Source organism: Prionailurus viverrinus, chromosome D2 (assembly GCF_022837055.1).
Source record: "Prionailurus viverrinus isolate Anna chromosome D2, UM_Priviv_1.0, whole genome shotgun sequence".
Classification (NCBI taxonomy): Eukaryota; Metazoa; Chordata; class Mammalia; order Carnivora; family Felidae; genus Prionailurus; species Prionailurus viverrinus.
The window spans coordinates 68,962,882-68,974,239 of record NC_062571.1 but is presented as its reverse complement, the minus strand read 5'-3'; the positions used below and the strand labels follow the sequence as shown (position 1 = coordinate 68,974,239).

At 34.6% G+C, this 11,358-nt stretch overlaps 1 protein-coding gene across 3 annotated transcripts in view; it reads right to left on the bottom strand.

The window, feature by feature from the left end:
• Positions 1-7,207: 7,207 nt before the first annotated feature.
• Positions 7,208-11,358, bottom strand: part of SHOC2 (SHOC2 leucine rich repeat scaffold protein) — a 110,977-nt gene continuing 106,826 nt past the window's right edge. For all 3 annotated transcript variants that reach the window (XM_047824447.1, XM_047824448.1, XM_047824449.1), the window contains exons 8-9: positions 11,328-11,358; positions 7,208-9,306 (exon numbers count right to left, since the gene is read on the bottom strand). The exon at positions 11,328-11,358 is cut by the window's right edge and continues 87 nt beyond it. In XM_047824447.1, the coding sequence (XP_047680403.1) occupies positions 9,098-9,306; positions 11,328-11,358 (240 nt within the window). In that variant the 3' untranslated portion in view covers positions 7,208-9,097. The remainder of the gene's footprint in view (positions 9,307-11,327) is intronic.

Genomic DNA, 11,358 nt, shown 5'->3' with positions numbered 1-11,358 from the left:
CCCAGGCTCATCCGTAACTCACGTTAATATTTTCTTCTCTATAAACCAGTCTATTGGTACTCTTAAATGGCAATCAATGCTCTCAAATGCCTTAGGATGCCTTTATTAAGCAGTAACAGAAGGTGCTTTGGAGGTCAGAAAAATTGAATAAAATCAGCTATTCTTAATTTTTAAGTAGATTACTCAAAATAGGTGTGAAATCCATTAAATTCTGACCTCCTCAATGGCGAAAATTTGTCTGTAGTGTGTTTGACAAGGAAAGATACACAGTAAACACTTTTGCACCAGAACAGTGCCAGTCAAAATGCATGGAATCTTTAATAAAATTCAAGAAAACGTGACCTTCCAAATCAAGAAAAACCAGAGAACTTCTTGACAAATTGTTCACCCATCTGAGTAGAAACAAAGTAGACTTCATTTATGTTTTCATCATTATGCTTTTAACTCTCACATTAATACAGATGTACTCACATATATGGCATATATCTTTACACTAGATATTAAAAGGCTAACTCCAAGCATTGAGTGTTACTTCTATCATAAAAAATATGACCATTTAGATGCTTAAACAGTGAGCATTAAAACTCCCTCTCGAATAAATTACATTAAAATTAGGTTTTCTAATTTTCAAAGTTAGCAATAGAAACTAAAAAAAAAAAAAAATCCAAACATTCATATTCTTACCTCTAATCTCAACAGGGAAATTTAAATAATGATATAGTTATTCAATCAAATGAAATATTTAAAAAGACTTGGACATTCACAATGCCTAATCTTGAAAGTAATTTTTTATATACTAGCTCTCTCACTAGGCATTGATGCATTTATAATTTAAAGGATAAATTATTACCCAGTTTTTAAAAATCTCAGTTAGAAACAGTTTAAGAGTTGACAGTTTTGTTGCTTTAATCTACGTAAGTCATTAAAGAACCAATCATCTAATCAGTTAACTTTAATCTAAGTTTTTATATAATGGTGTGTAAGTCAGAATTTTTTGGTATGCATTTTAAAATTGTGCCCTTCCCAAATACAGACATGCTCTTCCTGGGTCTACTTTTTATAAGCAGGGCTAAGATCGTGAAAATCTAGTTCTTTAGCTAGGCTAGGTAAGCCAGCCTTAATCAAAGATTTGTTTAAAAAAAAAAAATGTATGGGGCACCTGGATTGTTCAGTCCTGACTCCTGATTTTGGCTCAAGTCATGATCCCGGAGTCGTGGGATCAAGCCCCGCATCAAGCTCCGCACTGGATGTGGAGTCTGCTTGGAATTCTCTCTCAAATTAAAAAAAAAAAAAAAAAATGTATAAAACTTGCCAGTTATTTCAAGTCTAATCTATTCCAAAAAAATAACTACAAAGAGTTAAACAGCAAAAGGGAAGAAAAACCACCATAAACAGGTTGATTAAATAATCAGAATATGGAAAAGAACAGGTAATAATTTTTTAAATAAAGAAAAATAGGTTAAATCTTTAGGTGACTTTTCTAGAGATAAGATCAAAGGGAATCAAATTTAACTAAGCAACCATATAAAATTTATTGGAAAGACCATGAAGAGTTGCCCATAACATTCCTTATCTGGCACCCTCCACCCAATCTTAAAAACAAGCACTTGGTATAATCTCCAAGCTTTAGGGTTGAAAACTAATTATGGACAGTGGCAATAAATGAGAATTACTGTGCAACAGATTTTCTTTGATGACACAAATGTTCTGTATTTGCATTAATACATTAGTCAGCAACCATACATAGTTGTTGATAAATTCATGTTACTAGTGTGACTGAGGACTTAAAGTTAAATTTTAATTAGTTTTAATTAATTTAACTTTAAATAGTTACATGCGGCTAGTCAGTGGCAACAATTTTGGACAGTGCAGAGTTGCAGAAAAACTGGTACAGAAATTAAAATGATATTGAAGAATACACTGAGAACTTACAAATTGAACTCTGAATGAAACTGGCTATTTCCTGAACACCATATTCCTCCTTTCCTTCCCAATTCTACTACAGCTACTGCAATCTTTACAGGCCCCTCCCTACCTCGCAAAAGCTACATTTTGGAGTTCATCAGGATTCCATCCTGGAGGATTCCATTCTCTTCCCTTTCAACATGAGCTACCTAGGAAATTGTTTCAATTATCACCTCTATGCTGGACTGTCGGTTTCCAGGTCTAACCTATCAAGTACCAGATATAAGCATCCAAATGCTTACTTTGACCTCTCCACTTGAGGTCCCACAGGTACCAGATAGAACACGTCCTATCCCCATACCCAAAAAAACTAGAAGAACCTGGTCCTCCTGCAAAGTTCCAGTTTAGTAAATACATTCAGATGCTTAAGCCACAATCCTAGAACTAAGATTTGATTCTCTCACTTTTTCAGATCAATCATGAAGTCTTACCACTGTATCTTCCTAAGGCTCCCTTAATGTTTATTTTTTTCCATCCCCACTACTTCAATCCTGATGCCAGTCATCTCTCACCCGAATTACTCCAACAGCTTCCCATTTGGTTACTTGGCCTCTAGTTTTGATTCCCTTCATCTACTCTTTCTCAAAGTGGCCAGAATGACCTTTTAAAAAACATATACCAAAGAATGTTAAGAGGAAAGAGGATACGGTTAATCACCTTGTGCATAGGACTGGTATTTGTGGCCTCCCCTGAGAATTTTTTTTCTTCAGCCAATTAGATAGTTTCCACTGGGTAAACCTTATGGGTGTTGTTATCATGAAACATTTAAAAACATTAATTTAAATAATGTTCTTTATTAGCCAATATCCCAACTTCATTTTTCTAGGAATCCTGTACTCAATTCCACCTTTAGTTACTAAGACATCCTAAACGGCAGAGCAGACTTTCTTTTTAAAAAAAAATTTTTTTTTGTCATTACACTGAATGGAAATTCATTTCTTTTTTTTTTTTTTATTTATTTTTGGGACAGAGAGAGACAGTGCATGAACGGGGGAGGGGCAGAGAGAGAGGGAGACACGGAATCGGAAACAGGCTCCAGGCTCCGAGCCATCAGCCCAGAGCCCGACGCGGGGCTCGAACTCACGGACCGCGAGATCGTGACCTGGCTGAAGTCGGACGCTTAACCGACTGCGCCACCCAGGCGCCCCCAGAGCAGACTTTCTTATGAAAACTTACAAAAGCATTTGCTCGTGAAGGCTCAAAGAATGGATTACCTCTAATAATTCAGTATCTCCACGATACAGTCATTATATACTCTAATAGAAAAACCAAAACAGGAAAAAACCCAAAAACCCATATAGCTGGTAGTTTTATAAATAGTAAACAACATAAGTAAGTATAATGAATGTCACTCTTGACCATACAAAATACTTTGGTGCATTTTTTGTACACCTATTTTTCTATACTTCATGGTTGCCATTTGCTGTTTTAAAGTTTTCCAGATTAAATGGTAGTAGAGTCCCTTCTCTCAGTTCCACATTTTTGTATATCAAGGACACTGCAAAGGCTGATTTCATGTCCAATTTCAGTTACATGCAGCATTGAAAAAATTTTAAGACTCAGTGGCACAACATTTACAAAGACATAATTTATACTGAATACCTTCATATAGGATAATTTAAAAAGGTAACTTTTATATGGTCAAAATAATGGACAATATAATTCAGGTTAACAGTACATTTTCTGGGGCGCCTGGGTGGCTCAGTTGCTCGAGCTTCCAACTCTGATCTCATCATCTCACAGTTTCAGGAGTTCAAGCCCTGCATCAGCTGGCAGCGTAGAGCCTGCTTGGAATTCTCTTTCCCTCTCTCTGCTGTTCCCACACTTGCACTGTCCCTATCTCTCTGAATGAATGAATGAATGAATGAATGAATGAATGAATAAAAATAAACTTAAAAACAAAAAAATGAAAGTACATTTTCTATACGCTATTTTATACCTCCCGATCTTGAAACATAATTCAGAAGAGCTAAGTATTCACCACGGTATACCTCCTGTTAAACATCAAGGGAAGGCTGAGCTTTACTAGGAAAAAAAGTCAAAACTGTTAAATATGGTTTTAAGATACTATCATTTTTGTAATGTTCTATCTTGTAACTGCCTATCTTATAAACTCTGTACTGTGCAAATGATCATGTATCTAATTAAAAACAAGTTCTGACACGCAAGTTAAAATATAACCAAAGGACACCATCATACAAAATACTTTGTTGACATTCTTGTTTAGCAATCACAAGGCAACTGTTAAAAATGAGTTTTGAGGGGCGCCTGGCTGGCTCAGTCAGTTAAGCGTCTGACTTCAGCTCAGGTGATGATCTCATGGTTAGTGGGTTTGAGCCCTGTGTAGGGCTCTGAGGGGACAGCTCAGAGCCTGGAGCCTGCTTTGGATTCTGAGTCTCCCTCTCTCTCTCTGCCCCTCCCCCACTCACACTCTGTCTCTTGAAAATAAAGGTTAAAAAAATTTTTTTAAATGAGTTTTGAGCTAAGAAGAAAAACACTAAACAAGCAAAAATTATGTATATGTTTCTATTAAAGACAAATATTAAAATAAAAAAAACATTTGAGCCATACACATGATATTCCCTTCAGTAGTAGATACCAAGCTTTAAGTGCTAGCTAGACAGACTTACTGAATAATTTCTACAAAATTATCTAAAGAAAATGGTATAGACAACTAAAGCAAATGCTATTTGCATATTAAGTCTGATCAGACCACTGGAAGTCTCCATATAAATAATACCAGTAATAACATATGAAATCTGATTAATAATGGTCATTAATAAAGTCCCTCTTAGACTTTCTAAGAGTATTTTTTTATTTGTTTATTTCGAGGAGGGGGCGCAGAGAGGGAGAGAGAGAATCCCAGGCAGGCAGAGCCTGATGCAGGGCTTAAACTCACGAGCTGTGAGATCATGACCTGAACCAAAATCGGCCGCTTAACAGACTGAGCCACCAAGGTGCCCCTCCAAATAAGAGCATCAACAGCATTTTTACTAGTACCTATAACATATAAAATGCTTATAATCTAACTTAAATATCAATTATTGTTACAATTGTTGTTGGAGCTCTGATAATCTGCACAAAGACTCACTAGCCCACTTAGTACCACTGGGCAAATGAGGGTGAAAAAAACGCTCCTTCCTCTAGACTCTCTACTTCCATCTGTCAGAAATTTGACATAATATACTGATTTTGATAGAATGAGGCACTTTACTGCCATCTGCTGAAAAACTGCAAATCTATGATGTGACTACATCCACCAGCATGTAGTGTTGTTGCACAATGCACAACCTGCAAAACCTGTATGTGACAGCCCTGTCCACACTACTCTGAATGGCGCAGACACTTCATAGTATGGACAGTAATACTTCCTCCTATCAAACCTTAACAAGTCCCCAATCTAAAACACCACAAATTACGATCCAGTGTGAAGTCTTGATCGTTAGCAAGTATTTACATTCAAAACAGTTTATATCTACAATACAGAATGTCAGCAGGAATAGTTAACAAGTGTGTAAAGTTTGTTTAAAGGTAATAATGATCCAATTTCAGTTTTAAAAGTTAAAAATCTCCTCCAAAAACTTACATTTTCACTTATATTTCAAAGTTAAAAATAAACACACAAATGTTTCCTTGGAATTAGTGTTAATCAGGTTAAGAAGGCATTCTAGTCAATAACAAAGTACAGATATCTATTTTATAAAACATTCTCTTAATTCTTTCTTAAACAGAACACTCAAGATATCCTTTTATATATAAACATCATAATTCTTTCATATTTGAATTCTCAGAGATGTGGTAGTCAACCAAACACTGTCACGTGCCTTCCAATTGCCCAAATTGGCTTGTAAAGTCTAAACAAACCAAAGAATACAGCAAGAGCAAAGTTTTAGCAAAGATATATAGTATGCCATCCTTACCCTCTGGTATAGGCAGAAGGAAACCTTTCTTTATAAGTTGTTTGTTTTAGTTGAATTTGGACATTTCAGGAATTTATTCGCTTGTTTATATACACTGTGCCATTTGTTTGGATCTAGTGTTAATCACCCAAGAATAACCATATAACCTGGTTTTCCAGAGACAGTTCTGACACATGGCTGTTGGGCCCAACATAATGACTAATAGTGCTCCCCATTTCTAAGTGTTCCATTTTATACACTTCAACCACAACCCATTCTTACTGATAAATAATTATAAATTCTGCAAGCTGAAATTTGGACTCAAGATGCATGGCTTAGCAGTAACTGATATGAAAAGTTGTAACAAAAGTTATCACAGAAAGACTATATAAATTGTAATGTATAACCATTTAAACATTTTAAATGATTCAGCCTTTAGAATGAGATAAGTTAGAAATATGCAATTACATTTTTAGAGGCCATTCCAATTTATCACCCACCTTTTAATAGAAGTACAAATAAAAGTTTAGTGTATTTTCTCCTCCAAGAGTTTCTATCTTCTGTTTTCATGTGCATCTATCAAGTCCATAAATTATTTAGCATCTCCCCCTTCTTTTTGTATGAAATAACCATATGGGATTTAAAAAGTACTGAACTATCACAAAAGGACTGTTTGATATGGTCATTGCAGTTTTGCTACTATATATTAACAAAAAGCAAAGTTTAGAGCAACTTTTTACAATGTAACATTCTAACCCCCCCACCCTTTTTTAGACTTACTGAGCCTTATGGAGAGACTAAACCTGATTTCTTCAAAAGAAAGAAAAATGTTTGGATATGCCAATGAGTCCCACTGCAGTTTCAGGAAAAGTATTTGCTTATATGTAGTCATTGAACAGTATCCCTAAACTATTTAAATATTAAATATCAATTTCATAAGGGTATCCCAATTAGAGTCCACTTAGTTTCTTGTTAGAAGTAACAAAATTCATGGGCTCTTACAAGGTAGCAGCCTTAAAAAGGACATATGTTTTATACTTCTTACAACTTTTTTATAGAAGTCCTCAGCTATATATGGTTTGCCTAGAACATTACTTGTACACGTTAAGAGTGTGATCCTTCTGCATTTATTTCTGTTGAAGACTAACATAAATGACAGCAGGGGAACCAAAATGTTTTAAAAATCAAATCTATTTTCATTTTTAAGAAACAATAACCTTTTCTCTCAAAAAAAAAAAAACAAAACATTAGGTTACTGCCTTTAAAGTTCAAGTTCTATCATCTTTATACATAAACACACCTGGATATGATATTTTTAAAAAAACCACACATACACACAGGTATATAGAGCTGTAATAAACAAATTCCTTTTATAAACAAAATTTTAACTGAAAAGCCACAGTAGATGGAAAAAAAGAAGAAAGGATATTACTTGGTAAAATCCAGTGACATCTACAATAGTTTTACAGCACATTTAAGCATTCTAGGGTTTTATATCTTCACCTGCCTTCCATTTCTTACTTGTTCCTTGAAAAATTGCCAATTATGAATACAGGTTCAACCACAAACTTAGTCTTGATTTTGAGCGCCAGAAAAAGCAAAACATTCCAAATTTCTACCTTAATACAGCTTCAATTAAAAAATGGTTTTATTTAAAACACAATGCCCATCTAAATGGGAAAAAAAAAAAAAGAAAACCAAGCAGCAATACTTAATTATACATAATATTCGTTATATGGGAAGTGTTTTCTAGGATGATATCTAGAATGCACTTGCTCTGTCTCTTCAATAATTAAATCGACTTAGGCTGACACTACCAAAAGTAAGATTACTGTATAAGGGGCACACACTTACAATACTGCTAGCCTTAAAAGCAGTAAAGCAAAAGAAAATATATCAAATAGCACATGCACATCTTACAGAACTTCCACTGAACTGTCAATGGCTTCTATACAATGTGCCTCTTCTCCATAATTGTATTAACAACTACCAAGAAAGGAAAGATGAGATTAAAATCAATGGTACTGAACTGAATTGTTTGAAGCCAGTGCCCCACATGTGGGGAAAAGTGCATTTAGTTCAGCAGCAATACAGCACAGTGTGAAGATATTGTGCTTAGACGCAGATATTCCAGAACTGAAAGATGTACAAGGCAAGTCAAGATATAAAACCATAGTACACTGTTAAATAACCTTGAAACATACATATATTGCAGTGTTCAAAGAAAAACATTCATTTCATTGTACAAGGCTAGGGAGAAATCCTTAAAGTTACCTATTGTAGTTTATGATATAATAAATACATATCTATATAGCATTGTATATACATATATAGAATGTGTGTGTGTATGGGTGTGTAGGGGTTGTTTTTGTTTTTGTTTTGCCAAATTATTGTTAGTTTTTGTCATTCTGCAACTTTCAGGAGTGAAAACTTTCATACTACAAGTTTCTGTTCCCCCAAACTTAAGAAAAGATATTTATTTATACTAGAAAATGTCTCAATACCCTCCCCCCAACCTAAAGACTCACTTCAGATATTTTGCTTTACAATTGATCAGAGAAACATAATTAAAAGAATTCTAGAATTTTTGACTGTATCTTTTCACTTGCCAGTTGTTTCAACAAGCAAATATCTTTTAATATTTAAACCAGCTGATGCAAATTCTTTAGCAGAGGATATAAACTAGATTTCACTGATTAAAACAGAGCAAATCAAACAACAACAACAAAAAATCCAGTGATTTACTCTGACTGTAAACAATATATAAAATTTAAATCTCAAATTTCAAAATAAGTTAAAGAAAAATTCTACTTTTAGGGCCTATAATACTATAATGATCTGACAATTGGTAAGGGGAAAATGTATACAAAAAGTTGCAACAAAACTGTCCATTATTTTTGCTAAGAGAAAGTATATGCAACTATACTACCTCTGGCCCTTAAATTTAATAACTTCATAATTTGTTGGCAAATGTTTTAAGCAAACTGGCATTATCATATTACACAACAGAAAAACATCCATCAAGTTCAGCAAAGAAAACTTATATAAGCCTTTTGTACAGAATTAAAAAAAAAAATCTAAATGGCTATGATTCCTCTATTAGCAGAAACACATAATGCAGTCTTTATAAATCTGCCAAATATATCGATATCTACATAAATAGATACAGATATAGATATGAAACATTAATGGCAGTCTATTTTTGAACAGTGTGTGGGACCAGCAGATTTGTATCAGACCATGGCACGATATGGACCCTGCATCTTTAGGAACTGAATGATAAAAGAAGGACCCCCAGCAACAATCTGAGGTGGAAGGTGACTGAGTGGACAGTTCTCAATACTCATGATTGAAAGCTTGCTGCAAAGAGCCAGCTCAAAGGGAAGGCTATGTAGATTGGGGTTGTCATTCAAATACAGTTCTTCTAGGTTCTCCAGTGTACCTGTAAAAAAAAGAAAAAGAAAATCAATTACTATTTTTTAACAAATTCATTACTAATTTAGGGGCACCTGGGTGGCTCAATTGGTTAAGTGTCCGACTTCAGCTCAGGTCATGATCTCACTGTTTGTGGGTTCGAGCCCCACGTCGGGCTCTATGCTGACAGCTCAGAGCCTGGAGCCTGCTTCTGACTCTGTGTCTCCCTCTCTCTCTGCCCCTTCCCTGCTTGCTCTCTGTCTCTCAGATAAGAAAACATAAAAAAAATTTTTTTTTTAATTCGATTACTATTTTAGAAATTCAATTGGGAATGATGTGGGCATTATATACACTGAATACATATTTCCTCTTCCTCTCGTCTCTTAGTTTTAAAGCTCTACAACCATGGTCTTAGATTTTGTTGCATATTCAAATCAAGTGGGGCCAATTTAAAGAACCCTTATATCCAGGTCACACTCCATACCAATTAAACCAGAATTTCTTCCTTTATGGTAGGTTTTTAAACTTGTATTTTTTTTTTTTTTTAACACACATGCTGTATCTCCAAGGATTCTGTTCAGAACAACTTGGCATTGGTATGCATTTTTTCAAAACTCCAGAGGTAAGTTTATTGTAAATTGGTGCTTATCATCACTTTCCTATTATAGATACTGTGATAATCTCTTTTACTAATAAATTTATCATGTGGAAAGATTTTTGTTACTGGGTATATAAATCCTTCACAAAGAGAGATTATCACATATGTGGCAGGAAGCCAAAAATCAACTTATGTAATCTTTGAAAAATTTATCTTAGACTCTCTTAGGATATTCACACTTTGTAGGCAAATGTCTCCTGCAATCACATGAGGCTAGATGAATAAACATACTAAAAATGAAGTCACCTCCAGTGTTTTCTAATTTTTAAACTTCAAAATCTGTAATATTTGATAGCTGTATGCAGAAGACTAATGAAAATAATGGCTACCAGGTAATGGATATTCACATTTAAGATTTTACTTAATATTCAGAGCAACCCTATGAGAAGTTACTATTATCATCCTTCCTTTGCACAAGTAGAAAACCTAAAGGCTTATGGTTTATCCAAAGCCATAAAGCCAATGAGCAGCACGGCCAGATTTTGAATGGTCTATTTTACTTCTTTTTTTTTAATTGAAGTATAATTACATTATAACTTCAAAATCATTCTTTTTGAGAGAGAGAGACGGGGGGGGGGGGGAGAGAGAGAGAGAGGGAGGGAGAGAGCAAGCGAGCTAGCACGTGCACACACAAGCAGAGGAAGAGGGGGACAGAGAATCTTAAGCAGGCTCCACACCCTGAGTGGAGCCCAACATGGAGCTCGATATCACAACCATGAGGATCATGACCTGAGCTGAAATCAAGAGTCAGACACTTAACCAGCTGAGCCACCCAGGCACCCCAATTCCAAACTCATTCTTAATCACTATTCAAAAAGCGTCTGAAACAGCATGGTATATATGCAAGAAAATAATGCGTGAAACTACTAATTTAAGAACTATAATGTGACCTCAATCGATTCTCTTTGTAAAATGGGGTTACAACTTGAATTGCCTAAAATTCAAGGTAGTCACATTGATTATATGAAATAATGGATATGAACACTTAGAAAATTTGAAAGTACTGTCAAATATTAATTTAATCAAATATCCTAAAACCTCATAAGGAAATGTTCTTTTGGCATTGGATATTACTAATTTAATTCAAGTTTATATAATTTTTAACTGTAGAGGAAACAAGAGGTAACTTTTCTAAAATAAGGTTAAACCTATTGGAAATGTAAGTATGCTAAAACATTCTCAAAAAAAATATTAACTCTAATACCCCATGCGGAAATCTCACCAAAACCAACCAACGAACTAAGAACTGGTGCTCTATAAAAATATAAAATAAAAAATCTTGACTCTGATGTAACATCAGATGACAAAAACAGATTTGTCCTATCTGAAACACTGCTTGAACATACAAGAGCAAATTAGTAAGTACAGTCAAGCATCCAAAAGGTTCATACCAATTTCTTCAGGAAGATGAGTAAGTAGGTT